General features: G+C 51.2%; 2 protein-coding genes across 6 annotated transcripts in view; both read left to right on the forward strand.

Moving 5' to 3' along the window:
• Positions 1-8,150, forward strand: part of Rps24 (ribosomal protein S24) — a 1,129,312-nt gene extending 1,121,162 nt beyond the window's left edge. Inside the window, exon 4 of the mRNA XM_051176701.1 lies at positions 8,141-8,150. Coding sequence (XP_051032658.1) covers positions 8,141-8,143 — 3 coding nt within the window. The 3' untranslated portion in view covers positions 8,144-8,150. The remainder of the gene's footprint in view (positions 1-8,140) is intronic.
• Zmiz1 (zinc finger MIZ-type containing 1) overlaps positions 1-16,644 on the forward strand; it is a 190,534-nt gene extending 173,890 nt beyond the window's left edge. For 3 of the 5 annotated variants that reach the window (XM_051176686.1, XM_051176690.1, XM_051176688.1), the window contains 14 exons: positions 447-737; positions 3,177-3,359; positions 4,012-4,089; positions 4,702-4,876; positions 5,346-5,487; positions 6,825-7,035; positions 8,034-8,139; positions 8,586-8,746; positions 9,409-9,476; positions 9,673-9,741; positions 10,133-10,377; positions 11,554-11,720; positions 14,329-14,580; positions 16,016-16,643. In XM_051176686.1, coding sequence (XP_051032643.1) covers positions 447-737; positions 3,177-3,359; positions 4,012-4,089; positions 4,702-4,876; positions 5,346-5,487; positions 6,825-7,035; positions 8,034-8,139; positions 8,586-8,746; positions 9,409-9,476; positions 9,673-9,741; positions 10,133-10,377; positions 11,554-11,720; positions 14,329-14,580; positions 16,016-16,123 — 2,256 coding nt within the window. In that variant the 3' untranslated portion in view covers positions 16,124-16,643. Of the gene's footprint in view, positions 1-446; positions 738-3,176; positions 3,360-4,011; positions 4,090-4,701; positions 4,877-5,345; positions 5,488-6,824; positions 7,036-8,033; positions 8,140-8,585; positions 8,747-9,408; positions 9,477-9,672; positions 9,742-10,132; positions 10,378-11,553; positions 11,721-14,328; positions 14,581-16,015 lie in introns of all 5 variants that reach the window. The other 2 variants (XM_051176687.1, XM_051176689.1) reach the window with 2 other exon arrangements.
• The last annotated feature ends 5,079 nt before the right edge of the window (positions 16,645-21,723 follow it).

Consider the following 21,723-nt stretch of genomic DNA (forward strand, 5'->3'; position numbering starts at 1 on the left):
GAGTACTGGGTGGGCAGGAGGAAGTTAGTCACACTCAGTGTATGGAGGGTGTGTCTGTCTCCATTGGCCACTGACCAAGGGCAAGACCAGGGCTTTCAGGAAAGGGCTTTAGCCTCCATCCTCATCCGCCTCCTCTTCCTGTGCCCTCCCTGTGGCCCTCCCATCCCTGCCGTCTTCCCTGTCCCCTGCCTGCCTCCCTGGGAATGCTGCCTGTGCATTGGAGTGACTGCTCCTTGCCCTCTCCAAACCCCCAGCTGCATTTTCCCAAGAGACCTGCAGAGGGCAGCAGTGAGCCCTGGAGGACTGGGTCCTTTGAGACCTCCAGTTCCTAGCTGCAGCCACTTGGGAAAGTGTCCCTTCACCCTAAACCCCTAACCTTCCCTCCCTGCACTTTCAATGCATGTGGCATTTTATTCTTTTTTTTTTTTTTTCTTCTCCTGTTGAAGGTGTGTTCCTCTTTCCAGATGGGTCCTACCCAGGCGTATAACAGCCAGTTCATGAACCAACCCGGGCCTCGGGGGCCTGCCTCCATGGGGGGCAGCATGAACCCTGCCAGCATGGCAGCTGGCATGACACCCTCGGGGATGAGCGGCCCTCCCATGGGCATGAACCAGCCCCGACCACCTGGCATCAGCCCCTTTGGCACACACGGGCAAAGGATGCCCCAGCAGACCTACCCAGGCCCCCGGCCCCAATCCCTTCCTATTCAGAGCATAAAGAGGCCATACCCAGGAGAGGTAAGTGTGACAACAGATGAGGGTTGGGATAGGAAGGGACACTGACACAGGGACCATGGGCAGAGCCCTGAAAAGGGTGCAGTTTGGCCACCAGAGAACTTGAACTAAAGGTTGAGCATGGGAACCTCAGCTCCTAACCAATGTCATTACTGCTGTGGAAGACCCCCAGCAAGTCACACCACCCAAGTCGCAGGTCTTTGTTTGTTTTTTATCAGTGATATTGACTATACCCTGTGGCTGCCTGGAGGACAGGAGGCAGTGACATTGTAAAATACCGTGCATAGAGCAGGCAAGTGTTGAAGCAGAAACCGTGACTGCTCACTCCTGTCCAGGCTCAGGTACTAACTGGACTTTGGATGAGGACCTCCATGCAGGGAGCCACCTAGAGCACAAGAGTAGCCACCAAACCCTCCAGTACAGGCTGTCTGTGTCAGGGAGGCCATCAGATGGCAGTCAGGACATGCCTAGGGCTTACTTCCATCACAGTTGCACTACTGGGAGTAGTGCCTACCCTAAGGTCACCCAGCAGAGGTGCCGACGGAAACCATCCCAGCAGACTGTCCCAAGCTCCCTGTCAGGCCAGGGGGAAAGGGATGTCACCAGGCCTCAGTGACACTCAGAAAACAACTGAATGTCACTGAGTGACACCAGGATCCTGGCCCAGCAGATACCCCTTCCTGAGCATGGCACTCCAGCTCTCCATCCCTTCTCAGCTCATATCCTCCTGGCTGGTCAAGACTGTATGCATTTCTATCCCAAAGAGCATAAGTTCTCTGTGTCCCCACAGGTCCCTTCAGCAGACACTCTCACAGAGACTGGATGATGTGATAACTGGTATAGGTGTCCTCAGCCTGAAGCTTAAGAGTAGGAGTTTAGGCTCTTCCCATACATCCAGGAGGCTAACTCAAGCCCGGGGCCTCAACCTACTGGGAACTAGTTCAGGGGGAACTAGTTCAAAGTCCCATGGGCCCCCTTCCAGCCTTGGTTGCCCTTGGGTGGGGGCCTTAAGCCAATGGCTGCACTCCCAGAGCACAGCCTCACATAGTTGCTTTTCTTAGCACCCTCAACCTCCTGATACGCCATTGGCTGCACTGAGCATGCATGAGCTTTAGGCTACTACCCTGAGATGAAACCACAGAAGAATTGTTTATTGAGATCCCTGCATTGAAGCTGAGCTCTCCACAAAGCACTGTTGCTTCCCAGCTGGTCCAGGCTATAATACTAGGTGGTCCCTGTCCGGGAGCTCTGGCTTCCATGTTGTAGCAGCATGCCCATCCTATGCTAGAAGTGGTACAGACTTAGGCTGGAATCATGTTTTCTGGTCCCCTACAGTATTGCTGTAGCCTAATGAGCATGCCAGCTGCAGCCACTTCACACCACAGAGAGAGCTCACTGTGGCCCAGAGCAGCTCCTATGCCCCACAGTGAGAGTCACTGAGAGTTCCTGAGTATTGCCCACTCTGATGTGTACTTCCAGGCACTGGAGCATAACTACCACCGACTAGATTTGAGCCTAGAAGATGAGACAGAATAGTCTTGAATAAACAGGAAAGGAACCATTGAATCCAGGATGCTGTGTTCTGGGTACCTAAGTTACAGGTAGCTGTGGATCATCCACTGTTCCAGATAGAGAAGGTGGCAGGAAGTGGCTCTGTCTCCTTTGTGAATCACCTCTCCAGGAGGGGCTGTCTTGCCCCCTCATTGAGTAGTTCTCCCACAGGTATAGAGAGTGGGTTGGCAGTGCTAAGAATGGAACACTGGGTGGATGTTTTGCTCAATGTGGGACATAGGGACAGTGCCACCCAGATCAGCCTTACTGCCAGGGTTGTCACCTCTTGGAAACAAATTCTGTGGCCTCCATCTTTGTGATACATTGGGGTGCACATGATGGAGAACACAGCCTCAGAGGAGACAAGCATTGGGAGAAACAAAAGAATGCCGAGAAGCTCTGAGCATCTGTGGTGGTGTGAGTGCACAGGCTTCCAGAGGGATAGTTTCATGGAGAGGTAGCCTATGATTTGGATGGGCAGAATGTTGTCATGTCCCTGGATGTCAGAGCAAGCAGAGGCTTCCAATGCCTTCTGGTAGAGAGGGCATTTTGCAGTAGATGACAACAGAGCTAAGAGGAGGAGTTGGAGGCAGGACTGTTTGCTGTGACATCCAGGCTCAGTGCTTAAGAGCGCTTACTGCTCTTACAGAGCCAGGTTCAGTTACCAGGACCCACATGATGGCTCATAATCATCCATAACTCTAGTTCCAGGGGTTCTGATGCCTGCTTCTGACCTTCACAGGTACCAGGCATGCACATGGTACACATACATTTATGTGGGAAACATGTTTAAAAAAAAACAAAAGCCTGGACCTAGTCCTGGCATTTAAGTAATCTGCTTGATGGCATATCACCGCTGACCTACCCGTCCTTTCTTTCTCCATCTTACAGCCCAACTATGGAAACCAGCAATATGGACCAAACAGCCAGTTCCCCACCCAGCCAGGCCAGTACCCCACTCCCAACCCCCCAAGGCCACTCACATCTCCTAACTACCCTGGACAAAGGATGCCGAGCCAACCCAGCACCGGGCAGTACCCACCCCCCACCGTCAACATGGGGCAGTATTACAAGGTAAGTCCCTTCTTTGGGGCACCCCAAGCACTCACATATCTGACCCCACTCACAGCAGCATTGGATGGGGGCGGGATTCCTGGTTTTCTCTGGGCACTCAGCTGGATCTGTGGGGAGGATCCTATTCTCATGTGTTCAGACGGTCTTCCTTTCCCTTCTTCATAGTACATGAGATAGTAAGAGCAGAGGCCACACAGTTCTGAAGGACAAGGCATAACTACCACTGTTGTATGTCTCCCCCAACCCCCTCCTCCACACTTGTATGCTTGCTGCTGTTCAATTCTCATTTTTTCACTTTTACAGTGCTGCCATAATAAAGATCTTTGAGCATTTAGCCTTTCCTTTGCTGCTATTGCAAAATACATTCTCAGAAGGGAAAACCCCTCCATATTTTACAGGACAGCTTGTGTGGCCATTGGCTGTGTATGTTTGTCATCTTTACTCACACTTCAGCAACCCCTTCCCTACCTGTTGCTCTTTTGGAGTCTTTCCCTAAAGTTATATCTAGAGGCAAATCTTGAGACCTTCTACTTCCCACCCTGGTCCTGAAGACCCTACTTAGAACCCTGTTCCCCAGCATACTCAATGTCTCCAAGGGGGCCAGACCATGGGGATGTCCTGCCCTCCACTCATTGCTGTTTTATTTCAACAGCCAGAACAGTTTAACGGGCAGAACAATACCTTCTCTGGAAGCAGCTACAGCAGTTACAGCCAAGGGAACGTCAACAGGGTGAGTTATTTTAGAAAGTCCAAATGACCCTCACTCAGCAGGTGTTAGCAGACTTGCACACTCCTTGCCTTCCTGACTCAGCATCTCTGCATGTTTGTAGGGGTCCATGGGTGGAGGATGCACTTCCTCATCATATACTGAGACATAGATATGCTCAGGGCCTAGAGTCCACTGCTCTATCGGGTGACCAAGGACAAGCATGGGCCCTACAGAAAACCAGACAGAGAAAGGACCTGGGGACGGAAACTCGCCCCCAGCAGGGCCAGGGACTACGGACTAGCATCACAGTGTAGGGAGGGAGGCCTGATGTAGGTTAGACAAGTCACTAGCACATTGAGCCTTTGTGTCTCCCTTGAACCCTGGCTATGGGGACCTGAGGAGGCCAACAGAGTGGGCTTTGCTAAGGGATGGGGTCCTTCCCAGTTCTTGCTGTCCTCCAAAAGGAGCAGGACACTGCAAGTGAGGGTGTCCTGGTAACTCGCCTCCCTTGGGGTTAGGGGTAGTAGCCCTAGGGTAGGATTTTGGTGCATATAGTTGAGTATATGTCCACAACCTTGACCCATTCATTACCTTTCTGTGAGTCCATAACCTGTTTCTGATGTCTTTTTCCAGCCTCCCAGGCCGGTTCCTGTGGCAAATTACCCCCACTCACCTGTTCCAGGGAACCCCACACCCCCCATGACTCCCGGGAGCAGCATACCTCCCTACCTGTCCCCCAGCCAAGATGTCAAGCCACCCTTTCCACCTGACATCAAGCCAAATATGAGTGCTCTGCCACCACCCCCAGGTGAGGACCCCATATTCTCCATTCCTCCTCAGTTGGTTCTGTCTAGAAGCCCCCAGCAAGCAGGATCAAAGTGCTCAGAAGCTGGGCTAGCTAGGGTGGGAGTTAGGCAGAAAGGTCAGGGCGACTGACAGCAGCATTCCCCTCTTCCTGGAATGTTTGGTGTCGGGGCTAGACTGTCCATAGCCATCCTCTCCCCTGTCCAGCAGGAAGAGCCTGGGTCTTCAGGAACAGAGAGGCCAGTGAGAGAAATGGTGCTGCATGGTGGGGTGAGCCAGCTAAGCTAGAGGAAGCCACAGACTCAGTCATGTGCGTGGGTACAGCACACTTTCTGTGACTCTTGGCCCACATTTGTATCCTTTTAGTGCACTTCCCAAGGTGATGTCACATGGGTTAGTGAGTCCCACTCTAGCCCCAGCACCCATGAAAAGAATGTATGCTTGCCACTCATATGGTCCTTGTCTTTGCCCAGCCAACCACAATGATGAGCTGCGGCTCACATTCCCTGTGCGGGACGGCGTGGTTCTGGAGCCCTTCCGCCTGGAGCACAACCTGGCCGTCAGCAACCATGTGTTCCACCTGCGGCCCACGGTTCACCAGACGCTGATGTGGAGGTGAGGTGACCTGCATGGTGACTGCCTTGCACAGGTGCTGGCAGCAGCTTCCTGTCACTGTCACCTCTTCAGCATCATTGATAGGGCCGTGCACTATTCAAAGCCCTGGGAATGTCACCAGGAACCCACAAGGAGAGGGACCAAACACCAGCAACTAGGAACAGCTGTTACCCAAGTCCTAAGTGTTGGCAGTTTCCAGAGGATGAGGTAGCTAGCAGAGCCCTAAAGCCTAGGCAGTGGGTACCTCAGCAAGGTGATGACTTAGCCAAAGGAAAAACTATTAACCTGAACCCATATGGCTCATGTGCCCAAAGGTGCCAGTGTGAAGAGAAGGGGCTGTTGAGAACAGCAAAGCTGGACTAGGTAGGCTCACCAAGTTCTGTAGATTGCAAAGAGATGACCCCTGTCTGGTACTGCCCACCCTTAGGGTTGTGCTCAAGTGCATGAACCAGACTCTGTGCATGACCTCTGAGATCTCAAAAGATACAATGCTTTTCCTTTTGATTGAAGGGGAAACTGAGGCTACAGGAGTATTTTAAAGAATGGGAGGTCTCAAAGCAAGAAGTAAAGCTAAGATTTGAACTGGTGGCTCCTAGATTCCAAAACCTGTCTGGGATCTTTGGTTATCAAGCAACGTTCACCTGAGGCCTGGCATAGAGCCCCATCCCACCCCAGCTGCTTAGTAAGCTTCCTCAGGGCAGGAAGTGGGCCTCTGCTTCCAACGTGTTTGTAATCATACAGCTTTGGGCAACCAGTGGGCTGTCACAGGTAGGCATTCAGGATATAGCTGAGATACTAAGACAGGAGTACTGAGGTTTTGGAGCACACAGACAAACACAGGCCAGAGATGCTGCTCCTGCCACCACCTGCAGATGGCCACAGTTGGCCTTACTGCTGGTCTTGTCAAACATCTGTCCTTTTGTCATTCTAACTCTATCATAGGAGAGAAGTGTCACTCTTAGGCAGACAGGGTAGTGAGGGCTATGGGTGTGGCTGTAGTATGTATGATATGGAAATGTAAGGGCTTGGGATGTTAGGATGGATTTGGATTAGTAGAAAGGTGAAGTCTCTAGGGCAGTGTTTCTCAACCTATGGGTCTTGACCCCTTTGGGAGCCATATATCAGATATCCTGCATATCAGATGTTTACATTATAATTCATAACAGTAGCAGAATTACAGTTATGAAGTAGCAATGAAATAATTTTATGGTTGGGGTCATCACAGCATGAGTACCTGAAAAAGGGTAGCAGCATTAGGAAAGGGGAAGGGCAAAGGTAGGGCCAAGGGGTAGGGTCCCTGGGAACTCAAGATGGTGCCCATCCTGCCCTCTCCCCAGGTCAGACCTGGAGCTGCAGTTCAAGTGCTACCACCACGAGGATCGGCAGATGAACACCAACTGGCCAGCCTCAGTGCAGGTCAGCGTCAATGCCACACCTCTCACGATCGAGCGAGGGGACAACAAGACCTCCCACAAGCCCCTGCATCTCAAGCATGTATGCCAGCCGGGCCGTAACACCATCCAGATCACTGTCACTGCCTGCTGCTGTGTGAGTAGTGTGGGCAGATGTGACTGGGAACACACATCGGTCTCCATGCTGGGACATTGTTCTCCATCCCCAGAATGATCCATGCTGCTATGCACTGGCCATTTCTGTTATACTTCGTCATTTCCCCTTTGCCCTTTGCCTCCACTGGGATCCCACACACCTCCCTTTATTCCTTGATGTCACCCCAGGCTTGAGCACCCCTATCCCAATGGCCAGGCCAAAGCTGTGATCTACTCGTCTCATCTGAGTGAAATTTTCATGTTCCTACCACCTTTCCCCCCCATACCCACCTCTGCTAAATGTGGAGTTAAATCAATTCCTGCTGTCTTTGGGGGACTGTGGTCTACTCCCACATGAGGACACATGTACATACACAGGCACATATGCATATCCCTCCAGTGCCTCGTGATTTGAGACCATCTCAAAACTCTCCTCCTATCCCAAGAAATCAGAAGCTGAGACACAGGACTTTCCTGGGATTCTCACAGAAAAGTAAATTGCTCACATTATTGTGTTGGAATCTCTGAAAGATCCAAAAGGAAACAGTCCTGTCTGTCTGTGCAGAGGGGATGAGGACATAGAAATTGGACCTATAAGATAGGGATGATTCGTGAGGCTGCACAGCTTTAGCATTTAGAGTTGGGACACACAGTCCTGGAAGGCTTCCTAGGGGGGAGATAACAGGGATGGACCCACCTGACAAGAACGGTGGGAAGTTAGGACAAGAGAGCAGGGGTATACTGGACTCCAGGCCTGATAGATGCCATGCATGTTATAACCTCAGCCAGGAGGCTGTTCAGTGGGAAATCCATCATGTTAGCCTGGATCATAGACAAGTCATTCCAAAGGCCCAGCCTCTCCATCCCCAGCCTCATGCTGAGAGACATCATTGAAGTCCTGCAGACCCTTGGGCATGAGGCAGCCTGGGTCACATATGCTGCAGATAAGGCAAATATGGGGAACTCTGGGCCACACTGAGCCTCCTGCTCTCTCTACAGTCCCACCTGTTCGTGCTACAGCTGGTACACCGGCCCTCTGTGCGCTCCGTGCTGCAGGGCCTCCTCAAGAAGCGCCTCCTGCCTGCTGAGCACTGCATCACAAAAAGTGAGTGGGGTGGGTGAGGACAGGTCGGGAGGGACTGGGCCCAAGAGGTAGTAATGCCCAGGATGCCGAGCCTTGGAGCACCTCCTGTGGGATGTACTGCCCCTCCTGCCTGTAGTTGTTCCTTCGTGTTTCCCCCTCGAGCCCTTGAACACCACCGTACAGTCTGGTTTCTGTTCCCACATTTGCAGAGCTCAGTGCAAAAGTGTCGAGGTGACTTTTTGCTGACCCCGTTAAATCAGAAGAGCACCAGGCTGGGTTTCTGCAAGCTGTGCAGAAAGTCCCTGTCCTAGTGAGGGTGGGGTCTGTTCTTCAGAAACGGGATTCTCCTCCATGCTTTCTCTCTTGAGTGCATACTGCATGCTTCACATGTGAAGTGCAAGGGTGGGGAATCCAGGATAGGTTTATAAGATTGCTTAAGCCCTCACTCTCTGCCTCCTACCCCACAGTCAAGCGGAATTTCAGCAGTGTGGCCGCCTCCTCGGGCAACACAACTCTCAACGGGGAGGATGGTGTGGAGCAGACAGCCATCAAGGTGTCTCTGAAATGCCCCATCACATTCCGGCGCATACAGCTGCCTGCTCGAGGCCACGATTGCAAGCATGTTCAGGTGAGCAGTCCCAGGAAGTCCTCTGAGACAGGTTGGCAAATGACAAGGGGCAGGCTAGAGGGCCAACAGGGACATCATGGCCATTGGCAGCCAATATCACTTGCTCTCTTTGTCATCTTTTTTCCTTCCAGTCAATCTCTGGGGTCCTGGTGGTAGTGCAAAAATACAGTTAGCCAATCAGTTATGAAAGGCCTGGCTAGACATCACAGGCTAGTTAGGGACCTGCCCTGAGCAGGTTTTCAGGAAGGAGACAACCCAGGGCTGCAAGAATCACAGGTATACCATCTTCTACCCCACTGTAAAGCATAGTTCATCCTGAAAGCTGAGTGCAGACAGGACTGCCCCCTGAGTATGTAGTGTTGACAGGTGATGTGATTGCTTTGTCTGATCCAGACTGATGAACTCGATCAGATTCACCCTGGGTCCCAGGCTGCAATAAAAGGACTACCAGAGGCCACACTGTTTCCTGGCCTCAGTGAGAGACAAAGTTAGTAAGAATTGGATGTGGTGTAGGGTCCAGAGGGGCTTCAAGGACAGGCAAGTGACATGCGAGGGCTGCTGCTCAAAAGAGGTAGACAGTATCTTCCAGTGGGTCCAGAGCAGAGGCAAGGTGTCTTCTGATAGTCCTGATCTTACCTTCTCTCTGTCTCCTACTTCGACAGTGTTTTGACCTGGAGTCATACCTCCAACTGAATTGTGAGCGAGGGACCTGGAGGTGTCCTGTGTGCAAGTAAGCGATACCCACCTTGCCTCTTTTTGGGGCTCTAAGCCTCTCTACTTACCCTTCAGGCGAAACAGGCCCCTACAGGTGTGGGGCATGGATCTTGCTGCTGTAGCACTTGGACCAGGGGTGGCAAGATGGTGGAGATGGGTGGGCTGTGCCCTGCCTACTGGAGCAAAAACAAAGCCTTGTTCTTCCTTTCCAGTAAAACAGCCCTGCTCGAGGGTCTGGAGGTGGATCAGTATATGTGGGGCATCCTGAATGCCATCCAACAGTAAGTGAAGCCCCCACTAGAGTGATTCAGCCTGGCTTTCAGGAGAGGGGTGTTAGGGGAATGCAGACAGTCCTGGGTACTTCCTGGCCAGCCACCAATCTGCACCCTACCCTTGGGAACTCCTGGACTTGGGGGCCGATGTGTTCTAGAAGGAACAGAACTTAGCCCGTGTGGGAATTCCTCTTTTTGGAGGGGAGTGGATCTTGGGACCAGCAACCCCAGGCTCTGTTTTTCTAAGCCTCAATATCTTCAATTCACCAAATAAGATGTGAACACTTTTACCAGGCCTCTGCCCGTGCACAGCTCTGACATAGGAGTGTAGACACAGGGGTCTTGTCCCCAAAGCTAGGACTATAAGCCTCACTTCTGCCCCTATTGCTCTACCCACCAGCTCCGAGTTTGAAGAGGTCACCATTGACCCCACATGCAGCTGGCGGCCAGTGCCCATCAAGTCAGACCTCCACATCAAGGACGACCCTGATGGCATCCCCTCAAAGCGGTTCAAAACCATGAGCCCCAGCCAGATGATCATGCCCAATGTCATGGAGATGATCGCTGCTCTGGGCCCTGGCCCATCTCCCTACCCCCTCCCTCCTCCTCCTGGGGGCACCAGTTCCAACGACTACAGCAGCCAAGGTATGCAATGCAATCCTGGACAGGGAGACAGAGAAGAGGCCCAACCTGGGTCTGTCAGGGATTTGGGATTTCTGTGTTGATGGTAGTAAGTATAGAGTGGGAGAAGAAAGGCACAGTGGGGCTGGAGAGATGGTTCCCTGGTTAGGAGCACTGTTGCGCTTGCAGAGGGACTGGATTCAGTTCCCTGAACCCACATAATGACTCACAACCAACCATAACTCCAGTTTAAAAGGATCTAATGCTCTCTTCTGAACTATACCTGTACCAGGCACACATGTGGTGCATATATATGCATGCAGGCAAAACATTCCACTCATACACATAAAAAATAAATCTTATAAATAGAGAGAGAGAGAGAAGCAGAGTGGACACACCCTCCAAAAATAGTTCTCAGGTCACTAGACTTGGGGAATAATGGTCCAGGCCCAAAGATTTCACAGCCTCTCTGTCGGGTTATTAGTCTTACCCTTCTGCCTCCCCCACCCTTTGCTTACCAGGCTACTGTCACCCGGTCTTAACTCTTAACAATTCTAGACTTCAGACAACACCCCTTCTGCCTTCCACTCGGTTCCTAGAAAATATCCCACCCTGTGCCTGAGGATGGTAGCCCTGTCACTCAGATCTGTGATCTTAGGTATCTCTCCAAGGTGCCAAAGTGACTAGTGGACCAGAGTCATTAGTTTACTAGCTTGCACCTCATAGCCAATGCCAGGGACCGCAGCATCCCAACATTCTGACACCTTGTGTCACCATGGAGTGTGGGATACAGTGTTTGGAGAGGCTGGATTATCATCTAGAGTCTAGTGTTCTTGGATAAGGCAGAACAGCCCCTGGGTCTGGGGTTGGAAATATGGCCCCAGTAGACAATAGCCCAGCAACTCCTGTTATGAGCTCAGACTGATCCTCTTCTGGTGTCTCTGGCTTGACCCCTTTCTGCCCTTTGGTAACAGCAGAGCAGTATACTCAACCTGGGGTGGGGGCTTTTATACATACCTGGGGCTCCCCAGCCCATGAGATGAAGGTACGACTACATCATATAGCCTAAAGCAAATGCTTCAGGAGCCATGCCTGTTTCAAGGGATGGCAAGAACTTAGCTTTTATACTGTTGTCAGCTATGAGGATGACCACCTTCCTTCTGGATGACCTCCCTTCACCCCATATTATTCCCATCCCAGGAAACAACTACCAGAGCCACGGCAATTTTGACTTCCCCCATGGGAATCCCGGAGGGACATCCATGAATGACTTCATGCATGGTCCCCCGCAGCTCTCCCACCCACCAGACATGCCCAACAACATGGCCGCCCTTGAGAAACCCCTCAGTCACCCCATGCAGGAAACTGTGAGTACCTTGAACCTTCCCGTTTGCCCATGTTCTACTCCCAGCTTCATTTGGGGCTGACTGAGGCAGGGGGGCTTCCCCTTGGGACCTTTGTGATCTGAGGGCACTGAAGACAGGGAGAGGCTGGTTCCGTATCTGTTAACTTGGCTGTTTTATTGAGGACTTTGGGTCCTCTTGACATGTACCACCCCCAATCCCCTCTTACACTCTTCCACTGACTCCTGATTCCAGCCCCCTGAAATAGGCGTTTAGTCTCCGGAGATCTGAATCTTTCATTTGGGGTCTCACTACTACCTGCCACAAGGAGGTCCCAGGACATCTGACCTCCCTGAGGACTTGCCCTCCTTGTCTTGTCTCTTACTGGCACTTCCCATGTGCCTGGGGATACCTCCTTAGAGAAACATACCCAGAGCTAAGCAAATGCTCCTGGGTCTGGATGCACATTGACCCTTTTGCTCACAAAGCACACCTTCTTAAGGAGCTGCGATGGAGCAAGAGCAGTGGGGGTTTGGGAGACTGAGATCCAAGGGCTAAAGTGGCTTCTGTAAGGCCTTATTCATGTTGATCTTTCACATTGGAGATAAGGACCACAGACAGGAATGCTAGCCAGAAAGGGTGCAGACTTTTCCACAGTCCCTGGTAGTGAGGTTGGAGGACCTATGTTGGAAGACTGACAGGAGTCTTCTCATCTTCTCTCACATGGCCTGGAAGAAAGGTGTGATGCTCACATCCCTGATTCTCCCTGAGAATGAGTATTGTGGCCAGTGATATAGCTCCATTGGTAGCTTTTCCCATACTGTATCGTCAGGACATGCTACAGACTTGCAATCTCAAAACTCAAGATAGAGGAAAGAGCATCAGAAGTTCAGAGCCCTCACAGCTACTAATCCTAGACGATGGTGGGGAGGACCATATGTCCTCTATATAGAGGACTCTACCTGAATCAGCCTCAGAGCTCCTCCAGGATTCCCCAAAGGTTTGCCTAGTCCTTTCTCAGCTCTGTCTTCTCATCTGAAAGCAACCAGACCTAGCACTGCTTTTATACCACATGGGGAGGAGACAAACCCAGGTCAACCCTTAGTGCATCTGCTGGCTAGAAGCAGCCTGACCCTGGCTGAGCAGGTGGCCAGAGGGTTCTCATGCAGTCCAGGGTAGGCTAAGATGGCTCTAGGCAAGCACTGATTTGTCCAGGAATCTCCCAAATCAGGCAAAAGATTGGCAGGTACAGCAGCAGGGATATGAGATTTCATAGGATAAGATATTCCAGTCCTGAGCTGAGCTGTTCATGAGGTGTGGAGTACCTCCCTGCTTCCTCAGGATGAGTGCCACAGACCATCCGCTGCTGTGAGCTAAGTGGGGACCCAGATGGCGTCTTCCAACTATGTGGCCTTTGCTTATAGCCCCTTCATATCATCCCACATGTGGGTCACCTGGGCTGGAAAACCAGTGTGATACTGATGTCACATGGGAGAGGCGCCCAGTACCCCACACCAGAAAGAGTACACCAGGACTTTTGGGAGCGACTAGACTTGGGGAGGGGCTTTTAGCAGACATGGGAAAAGGCACTGGGGTCTGGGAGACCAAGGGTGTCATGATTGCCACTTGTCAACCCAGCAAAGAAGAACCTGGAAATGAGGATGGGATGGGGATGAGTCATCCGAGAACAAGGAAGCATTTGCATTTGGTCACCAGGCTGCTGTGTCCTCCGCAGTTTGTAAGTGGGGCTGGTGGCCCTGCTCGAATGCATAGAGCAGGCAGAGGCCTTTGCTGGAAGTGTACAGAGCAGCTTCAGGCCTTCTGCTGTGAAGGATCTGCTTGGAACAACAAGCAGCATTTACCAAGCATGTTTACATAAAAACTCCTATCCCTATCTACCCATGTTCAACTGTTTTCCAATGCATTGTAAATTAGAAGGGTTGAATTCCCTAGTTAACCTAGTCATCCCACCCTGTTCCTCAGCACCTGCAGCATGAAGCCCATTGCTAATCAAGGTGGCACCCTAAAATGCTAATGGCAAGCCGGGTTCTCTTCCTGATCTGCCATTTCAACATCAGATGAATTCCATCTTGGAGGGAGGCAGGCAAAGCACCTGTCTTCCGCCTTACCACCAGCCAGGGGCCCACTTGAGGGGTCACACTCCCAATCCTGAGTTGCACATCTGCCCATGCTGTGTCCACACATGCTCTGCACTGCCCTGGTCCTTGGGGGCCTGCACCACGCTACCAGCAGCTACCTGCTTCCCAGAAATACGTCCATTTGCTTGTCCATTCTGCCCTCACTGTTTTTTGTTGTGACAGTGTGGGGTGGGGGAACTCTCTGATCTATGCCTGGCTCAAGGCCCTTCCCAGGCTCTGTGAAAAGTGAGGCCCCTTCCTACTTGTCCCTTCATAGCCTTCCTGGTTATCAGTTTCTGGAGCGGATAAATTTTTTTGATTTTTTTCTACTCTGCCCTCTTTCCCCCAACCCCAGATCATTGTTCTTTGTGAGGGGTTCCCTTGTTCAAGGTCCGTTACTTCCTGGTTTGTTTGGTTTTCATTTTCTCCAGGCATCCCGTCGTTGTGCCTTGTCACCTCACCTCTCTTTTCTCCTGCTCTCTCCTCCTCCACAGATGCCCCACGCTGGCAGTTCTGACCAACCCCATCCCTCCATACAACAAGGTTTGCACGTACCACACCCCAGCAGCCAGGCAGGGCCTCCATTACATCACAGTGGGGCTCCTCCTTCCCAGCCTCCCCGTCAGCCACCTCAGGCCGCTCCCAGCAACCATCCACACAGCGACCTGACCTTTAACCCCTCCTCAGCCTTAGAAGGTCAGGCCGGAGCACAGGGAGCATCCGACATGCCGGAACCTTCACTGGATGTAAGTTGGGGTCACCACACACCTTGGTCTGGGGCCAGGCATGGCACCAGGACCTTCCCAAGAGAAGGGGGGTACTTAAGGGCTCAAGGCTCTGGGTGGAAAGGTGGGTGGGTGGTGTATGGGCCCCAGCCAGTCTCCCCTGACTGTAGCACTAGGAAGCCCCATATGGAGATATGTCATGTGAGGCCTACCCCCACCCGTGAGCCCCTTGACCCAATAGTCCTGATCCCCAGTCCTACCCATCTTCTCCCTAGGCCCTTGTAGGATCCCTCCATTCAGGGCCTCAGAGATAGTACAAGAGGGTCCTTGCCCTTCTTCCCCTGCCCTCCCTCACACCCCCCATGTCGAGCTTGCTATTTCTGTATGTACCTTCTGGCCTGAGCAGGGGAAGGGCTAAGAATAGTGTTCCACCATCGTCTTGCTGGTCTTGTCTGCCTGCGGTTTCCCTGTCCATGTGTTTCCATTCCCTGCTTCCGCTCTCTCCATTGCTCATGCCGAGAAACTCCATGGGGGATGACAGAAGATGGTGGGGGGGAGGACACGATTGGGGGAGATGAGATCAAAGTGGCAGCTGAGACTCAAGGATCTCCCATTCTGGGGCCTCCGTGGTCTAGGAAGAGCTGGTCACAGAAAGATTGTGACTGGACACTTGCTCCTCCTACTCCCCCAGGAGCTAGGAGCTGTAGCCAGCCCCGATCCCTAGGTACTGAACCCCTGGCCCTGCTGTCAACATCCACCCCAGTGGCATCAGAGAGCTCTTGGCAAGAACTGTGTCATTATCTTTGGTTTACAGATATCTTGTTTCTCACCCAACTCTTCTTCCTTAGCCATACCAGTGGGATGCTTCTAGATTCAGGGGCTCCTCTGCTCCTGTGTGGCATACATACTCCAAGAGTGTTACATGAGGAGTGGGGATAGAGGACCACAGGAACAAGACAGTGTGACCAGCCAGCCACAGCTACTTGCTAAGATTCTGGAAGAAGTCTAAGGCAGCAAGCACTATGAGGACCAGCTGGTCTTCCCATAGCCTACCTTTGTGCTTATGGATAAAGCCAGATCGCTTATAGCAGCAAGCTGCTCGGGGCAGGGTCTAGAGGACAGAGGAACAGTCAAAAAGAAGCCCGGCCCTTGATATGCAATGGGGCTGACATCAGTGCCTGAGAGGAGGGATCAGCCCAGTGGGGTCTCCCCTGGTAGCTCTAAGGGTCTCACTGCCCTTGGCATTTGTTGAGTGTGGGCATGCTTACCTCAGGTGAGATGGAGTGGTCTGGATTGGTCTTGGGGCTAACCAGCAGGCCCATACTCAACACCCTTACTTTTCAATCTTTGAGGTAGAACCCCAGGAGGCAAGTGAAAGGAAGTAAGCAGGCCAGAGAAACCCCTCACTCCTCCTGGACCACCCTCAGCCACCTCAACTGGGCTTTTTCTTTTCTAGCTACTGCCGGAACTCACAAACCCTGATGAGCTCCTCTCCTACCTGGACCCCCCCGACCTTCCAAGCAATAGCAACGATGACCTCCTGTCTCTCTTTGAGAACAACTGAAGGCCACCTTCCATTAGGGCCATCCCGATCCACTCTGCCTCCTACCCCATCTGTCCCACACACTTCCTCCCAGGAGCCCATGTTCAGGCCTCCCACACCAGGACCTCAGGCTGGGGGCTGAGCAGAGCACACTAGGCAGGGAAGGCCATGTGGGTCTGCAGTCCTGTTTGCCTGTTGCTCCAGGGCCTGTGCCCAGAGCAAGCCTGAAGACAGCCCCTGGAAGATGAACCCCAGCTGAGGGATCCAGGCCCAGCAAGAAACATGCCAATGGCGACCATAGGTCCCTCCCTGTGTGCTGAGTCCAGATGACTGACCTTCCGGTGCCCCAAAATTCTTCCATGTTTTTAAACCATAACCCTGCCTTCTGGCCCAGAGCCTCCTTCAAGTGACTGGAACCTGACAGAAGTATGTGCTCCCTCCCCCAGGTCAGGGAAGTGGACAAGCCTTGGAGGAATGGTGACAGTTTGCAGCAGTGAGGAAGGACATCCCCCAGCCACCCACCCACACACACACACACACACACACACACACACGTACACGTACACACAACCCCCACAGAAAAGCACAAACCTCTGGGAAGGAGAATATCCTTCAGGGCCGAGAGTCGTGGCTTTAGCCTGTGACTTCTAAGCCAAGATGCCCTCTGAATACTCAGCAGAACAAAGACAAAGTGATGTGTCTGAGAAGGTTTGCCATTCCTATTTGGGGACTGGTGGGAAATGAGTCAGGGCCTTCTGTGGAGCCAGGACAATGCATAGGAGGACTCCTATACTAAGACCAGGGCCAAACCTTTCAGGGAGCAAAGAGCACATGCACAAGTGTTTACCCCACCAAAATGTGTCCTCCATTGGGTGGTTTGGAAAAATGCTACCCAGAGCCCAACAGGAGCAGCCAAAGCCTTTGCAGTTTTGCCCCAAGCCACTCCCTGCTCTTAAATGACCACAGTGGAAAGCTCTGAAGTCACCAGAGGAAAGGAACATTGCATCTGGACAGCAAGCAAACCATTTCCCTGTATGTTCTCTTTCCTTTCTCCTGCCCATACATACCCTTCCTCTCCAGGACTGTTTCATGGGACCCACTTCCCTCTGGGTTCTAATTCTCCTTTCCCCAGCCAGCTATAGGGATACATGGTAGAGGGGCTGGGCAGCACAGGCACTTGAGCAGAAACTGGCCTTCACAGCAAGAGTCCAGGGCATCCATGTCCCTCCAAGCCTCTCAGCCTGGTCCAGTAGGCTCTCCACTCAAAGCTGCCTCTGTCTCCTGCACAGGCCATTGCTGTGTACACCAGGATATCTTGGCAGGCAGCTTGTGATATTTGTGTGGCTGCCTGCCATTCCCTGTATGCTTCCCTCCACCCAGAGCTCTTTCTACACTCCTGCTCACCCAGCAAGTGCAGCCTCTGGCCCTCCTTTGCTGTTTCACTCCATCCAGCTTAGAGTTCCCTGTTGGCTTATCGACTTTCACCTGCTTTGGTCTAGGCTGCTCTGTGTTCCCTGAGCCTCATGGCCTGTGGTGATGCCACATGAGTCCCATCTGTAAATTCTTTGCTGCCTTCTCTAATGCTACAACCCAGGGTCCTCTCCTGCCTCCTATCCTCTGTCAGCCTCCTCATTGGTCATCAGTCATTGGTCTTGACCTCTGTATTTCCTGGCACTCTTACATAGGTTGTACTAGAAAGGTGACCCTAACTGTTGACTTATTGTCACCCTAAAAAAAAGGCACAAGGAAAGCTGCCATCACCCCATCCATGTTCTTCCTTTGTCCTGTTGTTGAGGTTTTTCAAACAGTGTGTTCAGTATGCAAATCAATTATTTTAAGAATCGCTTTTGTAAATATCTTTGTGAATATTTTAGTATTGTCTTTGATAATATTCAACATTTTCATGACCTGGTTATAGTCTTTGCTGGTGTTTTTAAAATATCTTGACTCAATGACAAAAACTGAGTTCTCTTTTAAAAAAAAAAAAAAAACAACAAAAACAAAAATATAACCAGGGCTACTTGTACAGGTGAGGGAGGAGCAGAAGAGGTGGCCATGCTCAAGTTAAGAGACCAGGCAGCCTACTACTGAGAGCCACTCTCAGTCAGCTGGTAGGGACAACACCACAGCAGGTGTCTTGTGCCTGTTTCTGTGCAGTGCCGGTGTCCTAGAATATGGCCATGCTCTGTGAAGGACTGTATGGATTGTTTAGCTTCAGACTGACAGATGCCTTTCTCAGAAGTTCCTGCTTCTTGCCGTGATACTGTGGCCCAGAACAGCCTGGGGTCCCTGCTGGTTCTTGTCAAGGTGTGCCCAGGTTCTCTACAGCTCTCCAATGCAAATGCCCTAGACACTCCCTGTCGCCTCTCCTGCCTTCGCTCAGTTGGCACACCTGAGGCTGATTTCCTAGGCTTCCTCCCAGGCAAGTGCCCACCAGCAAGTTCACCTCAGAGCCTGAAGCCCACACTCTGGGAACATCCCCTTCCAGATAAATGCTGGAGCTCACCCAGGGTGTAAGAGAGGTACAAAGACACCTGGGCCTGGAGCCATCCCAGGTGACAGATGAAGGTAAAGGTGACATCCACAAGCAGAGGCAGGCATAGGCTCTGAGAAGATCCTTCCTCGGTCCTTTCTGACAACAACTTGGAGCCATAGTAACCTCAGAAATGAGGCCTCAGCAAGCCACTTTACCACAACGAGCGACCCACCCATAGGCACGTACCAGCCACCACTCAACAAAATGAGCTGGGAGTCCATGGCCAGATGGGAAGGGCCCTGCACAGGCGATCACCCCCATCTTCTTGGTTTGAAGCTTTATTCGTGTCTCATGTTCCCTGTAGCCATTTTATTTTTTTAGAAGATTGCTAATACTTTCTCCCTAACGGAAGCCCTAACCCCCAGAGAGTTACAGGTCTGCTCCCAGTGGGCCCTCGGGCCTGACCCATCCAGACGAGGCAGTGTGAGCAGCAGCAACTCAAGGGACGTGTGTACATATGTAAATGAGAAATAGACATGTCAACAAGATGCATTCATTTCTCTTGGAATGTGTATTGTTTTTATTTTACGAAACAAAACAACAAAAGGCTTGGAACTCCTTCATCTTTCGTGAAATACTAGATCCCATTTGTTAGCATTTGTGACTCTGTCTCATGTAATATACTCTGCCCCTGTGTGGAAAGGCATTTTTGTTCTGTTTTGTCTTTATTTTACCTACACATACTATTTACCTTCAGTGTCCTAGCCCTGCCACCTGTGTATTTTTAGGGTGCTATGGAAACAATGAAGAGAAACGGGGATTTAAGAAGAAAATTGTAACCAAATCCATACTTTGTATAAGTTTTTGATATCATGATCACAGGTGATTCACACGTACACACATCCACACCCACACGTGCAGCCTGAAGTGACGTCCATGGAAACCGCCATTGTCTTTGTACATCGTATGTACACTGCAATCATTTCATACTTTCAACTGGTCAGAAAACTAATTGTGATTTCTAGTCTTGCAAAGCTGTATGTAGTTAGATGATGTGACCTCTAATATTTATCTAATAAATATGTATTCAGATGAAACCTGTATATTAGGTGTTCATGTGGTTATTTTGTATTTAAAGATCAAATTATTTGATTATTGCTAGACATTTCTATACTCTGTTGTAACACTGAGGTATCTCATTTGCTCATGTTAATTTTTTTCTAAATAAATTGACAAAAATGAAGGACTGGTCTGAGGGAACTGGCTTTGGTTTTTTAATTAGTACCCTTATCCTGTTTGTGCACACACAGAAACAGCAGAGTGGTTTGAGTGTTGGCTTGGGAGAATCATATTCTTGTGTCCTTGTATGAGGTCCTGAAGCCCATGTGAATATTAAGAGCCCCTGGCATTAGTCCCTCCTGGCGAGAACCTATCTCCAGCTAGCTCTGCTAAAGGCTTGTGGGACAGCAGTCTGTGATGCCTGGCTAAATATTGGACAGGTCCTGTCTGGGAGGGGTACTAGGGCCTTAGGCTGGCTGTCTAGAAGCCCATGCTGAGGCTGATAGACTAGGAGCAGCGTGTCCGTATCAAATCACAGGTCCTGTCCATAGCACCAAGGCACAGCCAGACTTCATAAGTGCCTTACAGCTGCTATCACTGCAAGCTGCAGAGCCCTGCCTCTAGCCACCTAGCTTCTCCCCACTGTTTGCCTGTTCCACACCAAGTGAAATTCAAGTTTACTCTATGGCTGCATTTACATGGGTTCTCCCTCCTCGGACCACAGTTGTAACACCCAGCACAGACTGTACTTCTGTGTATCAGTTTAAGATCTAGGGAAGTGGATCTGATTGGCAGAGCCAGTAGCCATCGTTGCTCTTCCACTCAGCCTGACCACTGACCACCTTAGCCCTCCCTCAGCAAGGGCTAGAAGTGACAGTTCAGGAGGTCCCCAGATATATCCACTAGTGTGAATCAAGTGTATGTAAAAGGTAGGAAGATAGATGGGACACCTGGGGTGGGATGGGTGGGTGTGCACAGGAGCCAACTTGGCTGAGGGAAGGCCTATGGGAATCTGAGCACTGAGAAGTACCAACTGCAAGGAAGACAAGGACTGAGACTAAGGTAGCCAGGGTTTCTTTGAATGGGAGATGGTGAGAAGAGAAAGATTCACATTGAAAATGGAGTCCTGGCCCCTGCTGAGCCGCAGGCACTGGTTGCTGCCAACATCTGGCAGCCTTGTCCTCAGCAGCCTGAGATGTCAGGAGAGCTTCCTAGCCATGAGGGGAGCTTTGTACAGGGCACCCTTGCTTCCCATTGCACAGGGCACCCCCGCTCCTCATTGCTGTAGACCTGAGAAATAAGCGCATTGGGGCATGAGCAGACTCTTTAAATAAAACAGACAAGTGGAAAACATCAGCAGGATCCTCTATAGGGGAAGGAAAGGGCAGGGGAAGGAGGGTGTGTGCTCGCTGCATCAGGTTAGTTCTTGTGGGTTGTGGTTAAAAACAACTTCTGAGCACCAGTGCCTCCAAGGCAGGAAGTGAGCAGAGGAGTTGAAAACTGACTTCACCAGACTTGCCATTTTTAGCTTGTGTGACACTCTGCTGTCAGATACACAGCTATGTGGCTTCCCTAAGCCCTCATGGCAGCCTTGGTCCAGCTCGTGCCTGCTGAGACAGGCAGCCTTCTTTGGGAATGCAGGGCCTAACTGTGAGATGAGAAGTCATCCCAGCCAAAACAAGGCTGAACTCTGCTCCCAACACAGACATAATTATTAAAAATAATAATCTGCAGGGGTGGGGCAAAAGCCCCTATCCATTCCCCTATGGCCATCCTCCACATAGCTAGTCCTAAACAGGAACTTTGTTTTGTTTTGTTTTTTTCCTGAGATAGGCTCTCCCTTTGTAGCCCTTGCTGGTCTGGAAAACTATGACAATCAGGCTAGCCCCAAGCTCACAGAGACCTACCTGCCTCTGCCTCTTGAGTGTGGAAATTAAGGACTTTGGTCACCACACTCAGCCTGGTGAGACTTTTAAAAATTATGTCAGGGTGTCTTGCTTTCCATATGTGTGTATGTATACCTGTTACTCTTGAAAGCCAGAAGGCCTTGGATCCTCTGAAACAAGTTGCAGACAGTTGTAAGCTG

The sequence above is a fragment of the Phodopus roborovskii genome, unplaced genomic scaffold (genome assembly GCF_943737965.1).
Source record: "Phodopus roborovskii unplaced genomic scaffold, PHOROB, whole genome shotgun sequence".
NCBI lineage: Eukaryota > Metazoa > Chordata > Mammalia > Rodentia > Cricetidae > Phodopus > Phodopus roborovskii.